This window comes from Bufo gargarizans, chromosome 1 (genome assembly GCF_014858855.1).
Source record: "Bufo gargarizans isolate SCDJY-AF-19 chromosome 1, ASM1485885v1, whole genome shotgun sequence".
Taxonomy (NCBI): domain Eukaryota; kingdom Metazoa; phylum Chordata; class Amphibia; order Anura; family Bufonidae; genus Bufo; species Bufo gargarizans.
In genome coordinates this window covers 729,435,569-729,452,646 of record NC_058080.1, presented here as the reverse complement: position 1 = coordinate 729,452,646, position 17,078 = coordinate 729,435,569, and the positions used below count along the sequence as shown (strand labels likewise).

Genomic DNA, 17,078 nt, shown 5'->3' with positions numbered 1-17,078 from the left:
CTGTCACTGATCACCCCCCCTGTAAGGCTCCATTCAGACGTCCGCATGTGTTTTGCGGATCCGATCCATGTATCCATGGATCCGTAAAAATCATACGGACGTCTGAATGGAGCCTTACAGGGGGGTGATCAATGACAGGGGGGTGATCAATGACAGGGGGTGATCAGGGAGTGTATATGGGTGATCACCCGCCTGTCATTGATCACCCCCCCCTGTAAGGCTCCATTCAGACGTCCGCATCTGTTTTGCGGATCCGATCCATGTATCCATGGATCCGTAAAAATCATGCGGACGTCTGAATGGAGCCTTACAGGGGGGTGATCAATGACAGGGGGTGATCAGGGAGTGTATATGGGTGATCACCCGCCTGTCATTGATCACCCCCCTGTAAGGCTCCATTCAGACGTCCGCATGTGTTTTGCGGATCCGATCCATGTATCCATGGATCCGTAAAAATCATACGGACGTCTGAATGGAGCCTTACAGGGGGGTGATCAATGACAGGGGGGTGATCAATGACAGGGGGTGATCAGGGAGTGTATATGGGTGATCACCCGCCTGTCATTGATCACCCCCCCTGTAAGGCTCCATTCAGACGTCCGCATGTGTTTTGCGGATCCGATCCATGTATCCGTGGATCCGTAAAAATCATACGGACGTCTGAACGGAGCCTGACAGGGGGGTGATCAGGGAGTTTATATGGGGTGATCATGGGTTTATAAGGGGTTAATAAGTGACGGGGGGGGGTGTAGTGTAGTGTGGTGTTGGGTGCTACTTTACTGAGCTGCCTGTGTCCTCTGGTGGTCGATCCTAACAAAAGGGACCACCAGAGGACCAGGTAGCAGGTATATTAGACGCTGTTATCAAAACAGCGTCTAATATACCTGTTAGGGGTTAAAAAATTCGGATCTCCAGCCTGCCAGCGAGCGATCGCCGCTGGCAGGCTGGAGATCCACTCGCTTACCTTTCGTTCCTGTGAGCGCGCGCGCCTGTGTGCGCGCGTTCACAGGAAATCCCGGCCCTCGCGAGATGACGCGTATATGCGTCGTTGAGCGCAGGGCTGCCGCCTCCGGACCGCACATCTGCGTTAGGCGGTCCGGAGGCGGTTAAAGAGTAAGTAAAAGTGTTCCAAAGTTATTACCACTTATAGTGGACACGTGTCAGATTTGCAAAAATCGGCCTGGGATTTAAGGGGTTAAGCCAGTGCTCGCAGCCTGCCCTCTGAAACAGAAGTGTCATACTTACCCGCTCCACGCCGTCCTCCATGCTGCCTCTCCTGTCCTCATTTTTAGCTCCATGCATTATTTTTTACATCCGGCGGGCTATGGTCATGGTCATATGCACCATTTATAGCCAGTAACTGGCTTCACCGGTGATGTGGTGGCCAAAACAAGCATGTCACTACTAAAGCCAGTTATTGGCTCAAACGGAACAGTGGAAGGGTGAATGTGACCATGCCCACGCACCACCAGTGCACGGACTGGAAGATGGAGACAGCGGAGGCGAGGCTTATAACTGGAAAACCCCTTTAAAGGGACTTTTCGTCTTATAATACCACCAGGATATGTCATCCCTTCATGATCTGTGGGACCCTTATGGAGCCTTAAAATTAAAGGGGTGCAGGAAACAGCAGCATGGCCCCAATCATGAGGATGCGGCTCCCACCGATCATAAAGTGATGGCATGTCCTAGCAATGGACCTTCATAGGAATACCATTTTAAACTGAATGTTGCCCCATGGGCTACGATTAGGACAAGTGGTAACTTCCTAACCCCCTTCCATCACTTGCTTTTACATACAGGGGGTGCAGAGGTAGAAGTCGCACCTGGGCCCTGGTGTCTGAGGGGCTCTGCCACATAGGAGGGCACCAGTGATAGATTTGACATTATACTGTATATCTCTCCCTGTATGATGCGTGTGCATGCCAGAAATCTGCCCTCATACGTGTAACGTGTACATCTATCAAAGTTTCGACTTCTCCTTTCTTAGAAGAAAATAAAAGAACTTCCCTTTTGTCGTTAACCTGTAATTAACTTCCTCGGCCGCCGACCTTGTCTTATACACTGCATGCAAGTTCAGGTATTTGTGTTCCACCATAACACTCCAACTACGACTCCCAACATGTAATCATTGTCATATCCTGAAGCAAATGAAAATTCTAAATCGCGCTCCATCCTACTTACACCGACATACAGATGTTAATCCTATACTTCCCGTTACATAATAGTTTACAAAACTGCCTGAAGCCACCACTCAGGTGCATAGAAATGTGTATAGTTACCATTGAACTCAATGGAGACTGTACAAATCTCTACGCACTGCGCTCCCCCTAGTGGTGGCTGCAGGAAAAAGCTGGGAATCTATGTTGGAGAAGGAGATCAGCAACAGGTCCCTCCTCCCCCCATAGCAGTCTCATAATCTGCCTCTTTGGTAGGTATGCCACTGTAGATAGGTGCACCCTAGGTTCTGTATTGTGAAGAGTTGTAATCTCTCCCTATCGCATGCCATGTCGAACATGGACTATGTTCTAGACTTCTGGCTCATAGAGGGGGGTCCTGAGGACGGGACCCCTCCCCTTGTATAATGTCCATTGACCCTAATACGGTATATGAACAGGGGATGTTGTCAGGAGATAAACCTACAGCACTGTAATATGTGCAGATAATGGCGCCCTGCCGAACACAACAGATAATAAAAATAGGACTCAGGTGCTGTTATTACATGATGCAACCGCTGCCGCATGAGTCACTGGTGACACCAGGTAGAACATGTCCAGTCTACACAGCTTGCTTAAAGGGGTGTTCTGGTTATAAAAGTTAACTATCTGACTGCTGGGACCCATTACGATTGCTCCCAGGCATAAACAGTCACATTGACTGTCTATGAGACTGACAGCTGAGTGCTTGGCTGTCTCTATCAGTCTAAAAGACTTTCCTCTATGAAAATATGTGGGCTGGGAAAACCAAGGAAAATGTCACATCTGAATGTGGCCTGATATAGATTTTACTACATACAGATATATACAGCCACCAGTAGAGGGAGCTCAGGAGATTACTACATACAGATATATACAGCCACCACTAGAGGGAGCTCAGGAGATTACTACATACAGATATATACAGCCACCACTAGAGGGAGCTCAGGAGATTACTGCATACAGATATATGAAGCCACCACTAGAGGGAGCTCAGACTATTACTGCATACAGATATATACAGCCACCACTAGAGGGAGCTCAGGAGATTACTGCATACAGATATATACAGACACCACTAGAGGGAGCTCAGGATTCTACTGCATACAGATATATACAGCCACCACTAGAGGGAGCTCAGGAGATTACTGCATACAGATATATACAGCCACCACTAGAGGGAGCTCAGGAGATTACTGCATACAGATATATACAGCCACCACTAGAGGGAGCTCAGGAGATTACTACATACAGATATATACAGACACTACTATAAGGTGCTCAGAATCTTACTGCATACAGATATATACAGCCACCACTAGAGGGAGCTCAGACTATTACTGCATACAGATATATACAGCCACCACTAGAGGGAGCTCAGGAGATTGCTGCATACAGATATATACAGCCACCACTAGAGGGAAATCAGGAGATTACTGCATACAGATATATACAGCTACCACTAGAGGGAGCTCAGGAGATTACTGCATACAGATATATACAGCCACCACTAGAGGGAGCTCAGGAGAATACTGCATATAGATATATGAAGCCACCACTAGAGGGAGCTCAGGGGTTTACTGCAGACTACCTAGAACTCTAATACAGTGTGCAGTAAGCTCCCTCTAGTGGTGGCTGTAGGTAGCCAAGATTTATACAACCACTATAGAATTATATTTGGGGGTATACCTGTCTTCTGACCTCTGGGACCCCTACAGATCCTGAGAATGAAGGGCTGCAGTGCTGATTTCCACTTGGAGAGGGCTGTCTTCCTGCACAGGAGCTGACAGGGGGCGCCACTGTGCAGGGAAGTCAGTGAAGGGGGCAGAGCACTAAGGAAATGAAAGTCGTCCCCCCCCCCCCCCCCCCCGCAGTGATGACGTCTCGGGCTCTTGCAGCATTGTAACCGGCAGTTTCTATTGACCTGTAAGGCACTGTGCCTCTGCCTCTACATGTAATGGGGCCATGTATCAAAACTGGTGTAGTTGCCACTGGCGACCAATGTTTACCTCTCATTGAGAGCAGTGATCTGATACTAATCCACCTTTCCTTTACCCCCACTGTTCTACCTCCTCCAATTCAGTAATATACCTTTAAGGAAAGCCCCGCCTTCTCAGTCTCAACCAATCCCAAGTCACATCCTGACCACCCAGAGAAACAAACTCGTTCTCGCTGACTGACAGATTCCGCGCCCAATCAGGCTTTGATTTTCTGGTGCGCGACCAGTAGGCCCCGCCTACCCGCCTAGAGACAGGCTGACGCCCAATGGCGGTCCGGTGGGTGTGGTCAGTGTATCCGCTGGAGAGGGCGGCGCCTGGCTGTGTGTACCTGAGCTGCACACTGAGCGCTGGCAGCCGGGGATATGCTGGGGCTGGGGTCCGGAGGGGCGGCGAAGTCCCCCAAGCAGCCGTCATTTGTGTCGTATTTAACTCCTGAGGTGAGTGACGGAGGGAGGATGGGAGTGAGCGTTCAGAGTGCCGCCTGTCTGACCAGTGCCACCTCTGCCCTGTACGTGTCCTACTGCTGACAGCTCTGCTGCCTATGGTACTTACCTGAACCCACCGTGTATCCTCCTGCCAGGCACCCTGCTGGCACTGCTGCCCAGTATCACTCTGTGTCCATCCCTATGTATGGCAACCCAGTGCCACCATGACCCATACCAACCCTGTGCCATCTCCTAACCCAGCACACTACATCCTGGCTTCAGTCATCAGTGCAATCTCCTTACCCATCAAACCTCATCCTGGCATCAGTGATCAGAGCCACTGTGCCATCTCCTTACCCATCACACCACATCCTGGCATTGGGGATCAGAGCCACTGTGCCATCTCCTTACCCATCACACCACATCCTGGCATTGGGGATCAGAGCCACTGTGCCATCTCCTTACCCATCAAACCACTTCCTGGCATCGGTGATCAATGCCACTGTGCCATCTCCTTACCCAACACAACACATCCTGGCATTGGTGATCAATGCCACTGTGCCATCTCCTTACCCATCACACGACATCCTGGCATCAGTGATCAGAGCCACTGTGCCATCTTCTTACCCATCACACGACATCCTGGCATCAGTGATCAGAGCCACTGTGCCATCTTCTTACCCATCACACCACATCCTGGCATCAGTGATCAGTGCCACTGTGCCATCTCCTTACCCATCACACCACATCCTGGCATTGGGGATCAGAGCCACTGTGCCATCTCCTTACCCATCACACCACATCCTGGCATCAGTGATCAGAGCCACTGTGCCATCTTCTTACCCATCACACTACATACTGGCATTGGAGATCTGTGCCATCTCCTTAACCATCAAACACATGCCTAACATTGGTGATCATTGCCACTGTGCCAACTCCTTACCCATCACACCCCTTTGTGCCCTCCATGTCCATTGCCGCAGTCTTTGGGGTCCTTAGTCATATTCCTCCCTGACTTTGCTGATCCTTGTGACCAGTCCTGTATTACTTAGTTGACGTTGTAAGCCCAGTACCCGTGGGCTCTGCCCCTATGTATCTACACCGTCATACAGCGGTGTGCCCTCCCTTGGTGGGGCCATTCAGGGGTCAGGAAGAGTTGGAGGACCTCACTGATCTTCCCTTTCCCATTATTTAGCGACAGGGGACAATATCCTTATTGGTCCTAATTCAGTACACATCTGGCGCCGGTTATCTCCGGAAGATTCCCACCTTCCAGAGTGAGGGGTCGAGATTGATTGCAGGCCCCCCACTGCGGGAAGCTTAATACCTGGGCCTCGATGAGGGCCGCTTGTCATCCTGGTGACGCTGATCTATCAGTGATGGGCACCCCGTGTGGGGGTCTCCTGTGACTCTTCACTATGGCTGCACAGTGTAAGAAGTTTATGTTCTCCTCGCTGATGTCCCTGTCAGACCTGTTTTCCTGGTAGCAGGAGACGGGTGTGGTCACGGAGCGGGGAGAGAAGCTTTGATGTTTACTTGACGGGCACATGGGCGGCACCTCCCTGGTCACTTGCAACCAGTTCCCGACTGTCAGTCATGTCGTGCGCCAAATGGGGAATCCTGCCCTATACAAAAGTGTGGGGGTGCATGAGCGTATTCTCATCTCATAGCAGTAGGGGGCGATCTGTCCTTTGGGACACCCACCGATGATGAGAATGAGGACCCCCATCCCCCTTGGAGTCCCCCCGGGGTCAGGGGTGCGCAGTGCCGCTCCATTCATCTCTGAGAAGAGCGATGTAGCAGCAGTGTTCACCCCGGACCTGCCGCTTCATTCATTTGGGGGGGGGGGGGGGCTCTGAGGGTAACAGAGTCCCTGTTCTCATTATTGGTAGGGTCGGAATACCCCTTTAATCCAGCCTCCATGGTCCTGTTCACATGGCTTCTTTTGACTGTGGAATTTGGCGCCCCGGGTTATTAAAGAAACCAGCTCCATTCTCGGCAGATTCATCAGTGTTTTTCCGGCCTGTGGTCTGGATTATGGTTCTGGATTATCAGATTTTCTGCCGGATGAGAGGTTCCTATGTGGATTCATGCAGGCTCTTCACGCAGTTGCAGCCCGGTGTCTCAGCCTCCGACTTTATCGTGACGTCTTAAGACCCAATGGACTTTGTTTCCACAGTCGCCCGCCGTCATTTATGCTAATCATTTACTTTGTGGAAAAGCCAAGGGTAAAAGCTGCCGTACGGTGGCCCTGGGCGGACGCAGGCGTACGGTGGCCCTGGGCGGACGCAGGCGTACGGTGGCCCTGGGCGGACGCAGGCGTACGGTGGCCCTGGGCGGACGCAGGCGTACGGTGGCCCTGGGCGGACGCAGGCGTACGGTGGCCCTGGGCGGACGCAGGCGTACGGTGGCCCTGGGCGGACGCAGGCGTACGGTGGCCCTGGGGGGGGGGGGCAGGGCACCGCCCTGGGCGGACGCAGGTGTACGGTGGCCCTGGGGGGAGGGTGCGCCGCAGTACGGTGGCCCTGGGGGGAGGGGGCGCCGCAGTACGGTGGCCCTTGGGGGGGGGGGCGCCGCAGTACGGTGGCCCTGGGGGGGGGGGGTCGCCGCAGTACGGTGGCCCTGGGGGGAGGGGGGGCCGCAGTACGGTAGCCCTGGGGGGGGGGGGGGCGCCGCAGTACGGTGGCCCTGGGCGAATGCCCCTTTCTCCATTGCAGTAATCCGTTCAGTTCATTCTTGACTTAACAGTTCCCTGCACTCCCTTCGCTAGAGCTGCACAATGAGGGTCCCAGACCTCAGACCCCCCCATATCTATCACTGGTGCTTCTGCAGATCTGATGCTCCAAACTGGCAGCGTCATAGGTCCGGATTCCGGCGGTCGGGGCGAGGGCTGAGGCAAGGAGAGGTCATGCTTGGACACCTCCCTATAAAAATTGCTATTTACCAAGGAGACTATATTAGGTTCGGTAAATACGATGCCAGCAGCACGTGGCCTGCGTGGCATGATGAAATCCCAGCGGTAGTGTTTTTCTGTGGAAACAGCAGTACAGTTACAGAACTGGCATCTTCAGATCTGCTCCGGTCTGTCCTGTGGCTAGGTGCAGCAGGCGGGATGATGGCACTTTATCATGTCTGCTAGTGCCACACCACTGGTCACAGCAGGGAGGCACCATGCCATTGCTCGGTATTCCAAGTGGCCAAATCTGCCGCTGCACGTGATAGGGATTCAGGCTCCATAGTGTGCCATGTCTGTGCAGGGCCGTGAGCCACTCTGACACCTGCATTTTATCACACTCCGGCTCCATAATTCGCCAAATCCTTCCCCAGCCAAAGGCTGAGGATCCCTGGGTATTTAAGGTAACCTCTCCAGGCAGGAAGGTGCCTGAGCTTTAGGTTCCCTGGTGAGCAGCGAAGGTGTTTGAAAGTCTAGGGCTATTGTGATTTACCTGCGTTTATCTTGCCTTATCTCCTGCCGTGTTTCTAGTGTGTGCCCTCCTGTCCGTGTGCCCCTGCACTTTCCAGTCCAAGTTAAGTTTGTGTTAAAATTACCCCGGTCGGTCTACCCTGTCTCTGCTCCAGTCTAGTCCCCAGCCTGCCTGTTTGCTTCATAACTACCCTGTCCACAAGTCTTTCCTGTGTCTGCATTAACAGTGCTGCCTGGATCTCTAAACCAGCATTCTAGTCTTGGTGACTGTGACTGGTCCAATACTGCCCCCTGCGTTAGCCCACTGGTGACTGTGACTTCTCCAATACTGCCCACTGGTCACAGTGACTTCTCCGATACTGCCCCCTGTGTTAGCCCTCTGGTGACTGTGACTTCTCCAATACTGCCCACTGGTGACTGTGACTTCTCCAATACTGCCCACTGGTGACTGTGACTTCTCCAATACTGCCCCCTGTGTTAGCCCACTGGGGACTGTGACTTCTCCAGTACTGCCCCCTGTGTTAGCCCACTGGGGACTGTGACTTCTCCAGTACTGCCCCCTGTGTTAGCCCACTGGGGACTGTGACTTCTCCAGTACTGCCCCCTGTGTTAGCCCACTGGGGACTGTGACTTCTCCAATACTGCCAGCTGGTGACTGTGACTTCTCCAATACTGCCCCCTGTGTTAGCCCACTGGTGACTGTGACTTCTACAGTACTGCCCCTGTGTTAGCCCACTGGGGACTGTGACTTCTCCAATACTGCCCCCTGTGTTAGCCCGCTGGTGACTGTGACTTCTCCAGTACTGCCCCCTGTGTTAGCCCACTGGGGACTGTGACTTCTCCAATACTGCCCCCTGTGTTAGCCCACTGGTGACTGTGACTTCTCCAGTAGTGCCCCTGTGTTAGCCCACTGGTGACTGTGACTTCTCCAGTACTGCCCCCTGTGTTAGCCCACTGGTGACTTTGTCCTCCCCCATACTGCCCCTTGTGTTAGCCCACTGGTGACTGTGACTTCTCCAATACTTCCCACTGTGTTAGCCCACTGGTGACTGTGACTTCTCTAATACTTCCCACTGTGTTTGCCCACTGGTGACTGACTTCTCCAATACTGCCCCCTGTGTTAGCCCACTGGGGACTGTGACTTCTCCAGTACTGCCCCCTGTGTTAGCCCACTGGGGACTGTGACTTCTCCAGTACTGCCCCCTGTGTTAGCCCACTGGGGACTGTGACTTCTCCAGTACTGCCCCTTGTGTTAGCCCACTGGGGACTGTGACTTCTCCAGTACTGCCCCCTGTGTTAGCCCACTGGGGACTGTGACTTCTCCAGTACTGCCCCCTGTGTTAGCCCACTGGGGACTGTGACTTCTCCAATACTGCCAGCTGGTGACTGTGACTTCTCCAATACTGCCCCCTGTGTTAGCCCACTGGTGACTGTGACTTCTCCAGTACTGCCCCTGTGTTAGCCCACTGGGGACTGTGACTTCTCCAATACTGCCCCCTGTGTTAGCCCACTGGGGACTGTGACTTCTCCAATACTGCCCCCTGTGTTAGCCCGCTGGTGACTGTGACTTCTCCAGTACTGCCCCCTGTGTTAGCCCGCTGGTGACTGTGACTTCTCCAGTACTGCCCCCTGTGTTAGCCCGCTGGTGACTGTGACTTCTCTAATACTTCCCACTGTGTTTGCCCACTGGTGACTGTGACTTCTCCAATACTGCCCCCTGTGTTAGCCCACTGGTGACTGTGACTTCTCCAATACTGCCCCCTGTGTTAGCCCACTGGTGACTGTGACTTCTCCAATACCTCCCACTGTGTTAGCCCACTGGTGACTGTGACTTCTCCAATACCTCCCACTGTGTTTGCCCACTGGGGACTGTGACTTCTCCAGTACTGCCCCCTGTGTTAGCCCACTGGGGACTGTGACTTCTCCAGTACTGCCCCCTGTGTTAGCCCACTGGGGACTGTGACTTCTCCAGTACTGCCCCCTGTGTTAGCCCACTGGGGACTGTGACTTCTCCAATACTGCCCCTTGTGTTAGCCCACTGGGGACTGTGACTTCTCCAGTACTGCCCCCTGTGTTAGCCCACTGGGGACTGTGACTTCTCCAGTACTGCCCCCTGTGTTAGCCCACTGGGGACTTTGTCCTCCCCCATACTGCCCCTTGTGTTAGCCCACTGGGGACTGTGACTTCTCCAATACTGCCCCTTGTGTTAGCCCACTGGTGACTTTGTCCTCCCCCATACTGCCCCTTGTGTTAGCCCACTGGGGACTGTGACTTCTCCAATTCTGCCCCTTGTGTTAGCCCACTGGGGACTTTGTCCTCCCCCATACTGCCCCCTGTGTTAGCCCACTGGGGACTGTGACTTCTCCAATACTGCCCCCTGTGTTAGCCCACTGGGGACTGTGACTTCTCCAATACTGCCCCCTGTGTTAGCCCACTGGGGACTGTGACTTCTCCAATACTGCCCCTTGTGTTAGCCCACTGGTGACTTTGTCCTCCACCATACTGCCCCTTGTGTTAGCCCACTGGGGACTGTGACTTCTCCAATACTGCCCCTTGTGTTAGCCCACTGGGGACTTTGTCCTCCCCCATACTGCCCCCTGTGTTAGCCCACTGGGGACTGTGACTTCTCCAATACTGCCCCCTGTGTTAGCCCACTGGGGACTGTGACTTCTCCAATACTGCCCCCTGTGTTAGCCCACTGGGGACTGTGACTTCTCCAATACTGCCCCTTGTGTTAGCCCACTGGGGACTGTGACTTCTCCAGTACTGCCCCCTGTGTTAGGCCACTGGGGACTGTGACTTCTCCAGTACTGCCCCTTGTGTTAGCCCACTGGGGACTGTGACTTCTCCAATACTGCCTTTTGTGTTAGCCCACTGGGGACTGTGACTTCTCCAATACTGCCCCCTGTGTTAGCCCACTGGTGACTTTGTCCTCCCCCATACTGCCCCCTGTGTTAGCCCACTGGGGACGTTGTCCTCCCCCATACTGGCCCTTGTGTTAGCCCACTGGTGACTGTGACTTCTCCAGTACTGCCCCCTGTGTTAGCCCACGGGTGACTGTGACCTCTCCAATATTGCCCCCTGTGTTAGCCCGCTGGTGACTTTGTCCTCCCCCATACTGCCCCTTGTGTTAGCCCACTGGGGACTGTGACTTCTCCAGTACTGCCCCCTGTGTTAGCCCACTGGGGACTGTGACTTCTCCAGTACTGCCCCCTGTGTTAGCCCACTGGTGACCACGCTGATAACTGTGACCCATTCTGAGGCCGCACCATTAATAACTGCCCGGTTTCCTATCACTGAACCTGTTTTTAGCTACTTTTCCATGTTCTCATGTATTCTCAGCATTGCCATTTTATGTCCCAGCCTATATGGCGCAGCAGCAGAATCTGCACCTGTAGCATGCTGATGTCACCCCCTCTAGATTGAAAGGGGTGAAATCCACAATGAAAATCCAGAAGTAATTGACATGATACAGAATTTAAAAAATCCGCACTGCAGGTCTATTTCCGTCCAGAAAAGCTCAACAGGTCAGATTTCTTAAAATATGGCGGAAATTGTAATACGCTGGGGAATTTCTCTCTGGATTTTGTGGTTAGAAAATCTGCAGCGTTTTACAGAAGCAGCAAAGCGGATTTGACTTTACCAAATCTCATACAATCTGCAAAAAAAAATTTAGGGGAAGAGAAATAAGATCTGGAATAACCACTGACTGCTACAATGTAGAAACATTACTGTAACCACAAATACAGGACGCACAGATCCTTAAAAGGGTCCTCAGGCTATTGACATATGATTTGCAGGGGTCCAGATCTGGAGACTGTGCATATATCCCCTCCCTCCCTATCCCCCAATAAGTAGTTTCACTGTAGCTCCGGCGCCTGCACTGAATGAACGGAGCTGTGCCGGAGTTACGCAGATCAGGGGGTGCACGGTGTCGGACCCCTGCTGATCATATATTGGAGATCCCCTTTAACGTGGTTTTCAGCAAATAAAGCATATTCATTGTATAAAGTTATGGAACAAGCTAAGATCATTGTTGTTGTCAGTGAATGGAAACCATAATTGTATCTTTTTTTTTTTTTCTCTCTCCATCCATCAGGAGATTGATGTCAAAGAGAAGGTGGAGCAAATAGAGAAGGTCGATGATGTTCTGCTATTACCAGGTAACATATTTTTCCGTCTGATGAAAAAGTTTTTTTTAAAAGGAAAATACGCCGTCTAACATATATAGATTATAATTATAATCAGATTTTCTGTAAATATATTTTTATGTGCTTACCTTTGCCTAGGAAATGATAAAGTTCTGGCCACCTGCAGCTACCACTAGGGGGAGCTCATTGCATGTGGGTTTAGAGAGCTGAAAAATTGCCTATGCAATGAAACCCCCCCCTAGTGGTAGCTGTAGGAAGATGCAGCTCAGAGCCGAGCACCTTTCCTCCAAAGGCCCTATAACCATGTGGAAGGTACACCACAGATCCCGAGAATGCCGAGGACGCGGGGCTAGTGTAGCGCTATGTCCCGTTTACTGTTTAAACGTGCGCAGTGGCGCCACCCACAGTGCAGTAGAACTGCAGCACAGCTCCAACTGTATTACCCAGAACAGCCATGCAAAATCTGCTCCCCCTTGATTCCCAGGGTCGTGACGGTATTTAATAAATGCATGGTATATCCTACCAATATGTCCTGACTTTTTCTGTGGACCAGAGGCGAAATTTTAAAACTTCAGGACTCCAGCGCAAGTTCTGTAACAGGGCCTATCGCACATCATAAATAATATTGGTCTCCTCATATGTAACAGTCCCATAGGACACCAGGGCTCCGAGCAAAGCGGAACCAGAGACGCACAAAATCCCAAATATTCCCCGATTTGTAAAGGGGCTGATAAGATGAAGAAACGTTGTATACTGCCCACCCTTCTTGGGGTCATTGTAGGGTGTACAGTTGGAGAGATGACGGTAATAGACTGTGATACTTAAAGGGGAATTCCGGTAGGTAAAAGTTAGGGTCCATTTACACGTCCGTATGTGTTTTGCGGATCCGCAAGACACGGACACTGGCAATGTGCGTTCCGCATTTTGCGGACCGCACATTGCCGGAACTCTCAATGGACAAGAATAGGACATGTTCTATTTTTTGACAGATACAGAAGTGCGGATGCGGACAGCACATTCCGGTCTTATTGAAAATGAATGGGTCTGCACCTGTTCTGCAGAACGGATGCGGACGTGTGAATGGACCCTTATTCCGTATCCTGCTGGTTAGGACATAGGAGAAGCGTTGATTTCTAACGTGTGCTGCTGTTAGGACTGAGGGACTGTAGGCCCCTCTATGGGCGATTCTTAACGTACAGGAGGAAGGGAGAGAAATATCTCCAGGGAATCTAAAGTCTAAGAACATTTCATTCCTGATGGGATGAAAAGTCCAACCCAAGAGTTGGACGGTAGTTTAAAGAGGGCATTTATTGGCCAAACGTCCAGGTACGGGACCGCAGATATTCCATGTGTTCTTCAAGAGACGGTGGGCACTCCATCTAAGGGTGTGAGTATTTAAGAAGATCTGTGAACTGCAGGTGCAGTGAGATGAGACAACCTCTTTAATGGGAATCTGTCGCCTACATCAGGGTTATTGAAGTAAAGCAATTGACAGGGAGCAAATAGAACCGTATTCCCAAGAGTACATTTGTTTCAATGATAAGTGTTTTTTCGGTCTTCTGAAAAAACTGTTTGTTTGATATGCAAATGAGCCATGTAAGGTGCCCAGAGGGGCATTATTTTCATACCGAGGAGCCCAGGCACGCCTCCGATGGTGCCCAAGCCTGCCTCCGCTCTGACGTGACGGCCCCTGCTGCAATGTGTCTGCGCACCCCACAACAAGGGCAGCCCCCCCCCCCCCCCCCATTCGTCACATACAAGTCATAACTCTTCGCGTCTAAATCAGCATGTTCTTGAAGCAAAGGGGAAGAAGTGTCACTGGGCTCGGTGCATGCCCAGTTGGAGAATTGAGGCTGATGCCCTCAGTGGGACAGTGTTCAGCACTGCCATGCAAAAGATTTAGACGCAGCAGGGAAAGGGTGAGCGGAGTTAGGGCTTGTATGTGACGAAGCGGGGGGGGGGCGTGGTTGGGTCCATTTTGTACGAAAAAAAATAACTCCCCTCTGGGCACCTCACTGCCTCATTTGCATACCAAACTTTTCCATTTTCAGAAGATAGAAAACTGCAATCGCTGAAACAAAGGTAAAATTGGGAATAAGCTACTACATGCAGTTACTTCATTAGCCATGATGTAGGTGACAGATCCGCTTTAAGGCAGGTTGATGGTCGGGCAGATTGTCAGGGGCTCATTCCCAATAATCTAAATCCTAAAGGTGCGAAACGTTTGTTTATCGGAACTCCGCCCTGCCCCCATTATAGTCAATGTGATCGGAGCGGTAGCCGGGGGCACGTGTGCACTAGCGGCAGGACGGAACCGACAGGCTGTTCACCCGCCGGAGTTCCTTGCCGCTAGTGTGAAACTAGCCTTAGTGAAGAACGGTTCCAGCAGGTACAGTAGATTCCTTAATAGTCTGCTCAGAGCTGTGTCAACTTTTGGGGAGCCCACTACCTTGTATTTTTTAGGAGTGAACCTGTGTACTTGTTCACTGCAGTGAGGGCAGGCACAATCGCCTTAGTAGATGATTCACTTTATGCAGAAGAAGGATCTGATGAGATACACTTCCACAGAAGAAAAACGAGCCGATGACTTTCTGGCCTTTTAGAACTTCAAGACAAGCTTACTTTCTCAAGCAGAGCTCCTGCCGAGTGGAGGCACTAGTCCCCCATCCAGAGCATAGCCCCGCTCTTCTTAGCTTCCCACATAGGCAGAGCTGGACCTGTTTAGGATTGAGAGGCTTCCCATATGAAATCTGAGCTAAATTGCTTAGTAAGAATCATTTCCAGGATATTTTAAGTCCCTAGGTCCCCTTGAGGTGGAAACTTGAGTCCCCTGACCAGATGGACATCAACAATTTTTTTTCCTATTCCCCAGAAAGAATAATCCCCTCCTTTTCAGAAGAGGGAAACACTTTATCTTGAATTCTCCATCAGATTGATATTCTGACTAGGGTCGATGCACCTGGCAACATTTAGGGGGTCACTTATTAAGACTGGCATTTGACATGGGTCTTAATAACCCCGTACACTGGCGATGGATCTGCTGAAGTTATGAAGAAGCGCCGGCCTCTACATAACTTTGTCGTATCCACCGCCGGTCTAAATCTACGTGAGCTTCCTTGCTGTCTTACATTTAAACAATTTTTTATGCTGAAAACAGGCAAAGAAAATGATACATGAGATGGGCCTGTCCCCTTCCCTGCCATGCCCACTTTTTTAGACCTGGCGTTAAGCTGGGAAAAGTTTCAGATCACAGCGCAAATAACCTTTGCCCTACATTCCGCACCAGGAATACACCAAAATAGGAGAATTTTTGTTAGTAAATGACCCTCTTAGAGTTTTTTCCTGAAAGGAGAGAGACGGACTCCTATCAACTTGGACTTTTCAAATCGGTCAACATTGCAGAGATGGTCCACAGCAAGGTCACAAGGACGACATTCTGGCGCTTTAGGCATTCATAGCTATCGGACAAGGGCAAATCGTAATTCTTGCAGCTGAAGTGCTTTTCTTCCTTCTGAACCTCTGTCTCTGGGACCTGCCGGTGACATCAAAGACAATACCTTAATTAGAAATGTATGCCAAGAAAGGAAAAAAATAATTATACAGCAGTGTGCGAGCTACTTTCAGGGAAGCAGCACTGTGCCCAGTTTAAACAGTGTAAACTAGAGCCGGGGAGGTGACGCTTCATCTGTAACAGTCCCAACCTAAAGGAACCTAGTTCCACTTCTTAAACTTAACTTTATGAATCAGAATAAAGACCTAAACACGGAAGAGACTCTCCTTACACTATTGATCTTCTCAGGAAGTGGGGGTGAACTTCTGCATTTACAAGCAGCGATCACCTCCACAGTATGAGAACGAGTGATCGCTACCGCTACATCCTCATACATCTTTAGACCGCACGATCTGCTGCCCAGAAACAGTAATTTACCTGCCCGCACAAATGACTGTTTTACCCGATGAACGAGCGTTTCGCTTGTTCATCAGGTGATCGGCTGCACCTTTTAAATAGGCAGATTATCGGGAACGAGTGTTTGTACCCAATAATCTGCCTGACGATCGGGCTGTGTAAACCCGCCATAAGTGTAAGGTAAAAGTGCATTAGTGCAAAGTATCTAAACCTGCAATAGCAGGCTGCAGCTTCATAGGTTCAGAACCCCGTGTAGGGTTAAAGCAACACCCTTAGGCTAGTTTCACACTAGCGCTAAAATCTTCCAGCAGGCTGTTCCGGCAGAGGTCCGCCATCAGATCTGCCATAGCAGGATACTACCTTTCCCCGCTGGCTTGTTTCCAGCATTAGTGCCGGTATTCTTCCGCACAATAGGCACTACTTTCTGTCACGGTCTCTCCCGTGACAGGGGTCAGAAGATCTAAGAGACTGGCTGCACGAGATGCGATCTGACAGCCTCTTTGGTTTCACTTGTTTCTGTGTTGTTGCTGGTTATGACCACACCTCTCGTCTCAGGTGTAGCTTAAAGGGAGTCTGTCACCACTTTTTTGCATGTTAGACCATTAAAATAGGGTTATTTGATCCAGCCAGAACATAAAAACGGTACCTTTGTGGTAGAAAACGGACTTTTCAATTTGCAGAAAACGAACTTATAAGATTATTTTCGGAGCCCTCTCAAGTGCCCAGGGCGGTCTCTCAATCCTCAGAGCCCTGGCAGGCACCTCCTAAACGGCTGATAACTCCGCCCTCCGTGCGCCTCTGCCCGCCCGTTTACTCCCCTCCCCTGTCCCTTTCCACTGCGGCTGTGCGGTACAAATCGTAGCGGGCGCATGCGCAATGCGATGCCCGCTCCTGGCAGGGCATCGCAATACCTATTGCGCATGCGCCGGCTAAACGGCGATTAGCCGGCGCATGCGCAATAGGTATTGCGATGCCC

General features: G+C 51.2%; 1 protein-coding gene and 1 long non-coding RNA gene across 3 annotated transcripts in view; one reads left to right on the top strand and one right to left on the bottom strand.

Moving 5' to 3' along the window:
• Positions 1 to 4,503: 4,503 nt before the first annotated feature.
• Positions 4,504 to 17,078, top strand: part of MTMR12 (myotubularin related protein 12) — a 38,167-nt gene continuing 25,592 nt past the window's right edge. Inside the window, exons 1-2 of the mRNA XM_044276401.1 lie at positions 4,504 to 4,632; positions 12,144 to 12,207. Of these exons, the coding sequence (XP_044132336.1) occupies positions 4,558 to 4,632; positions 12,144 to 12,207 (139 nt within the window). The 5' untranslated portion in view covers positions 4,504 to 4,557. The remainder of the gene's footprint in view (positions 4,633 to 12,143; positions 12,208 to 17,078) is intronic.
• Positions 14,581 to 17,078, bottom strand: part of LOC122924880 — a 45,167-nt gene continuing 42,669 nt past the window's right edge. For both annotated transcript variants that reach the window (XR_006387444.1, XR_006387443.1), the window contains exon 3: positions 14,581 to 15,727. This is a non-coding gene — a long non-coding RNA (uncharacterized LOC122924880). The remainder of the gene's footprint in view (positions 15,728 to 17,078) is intronic.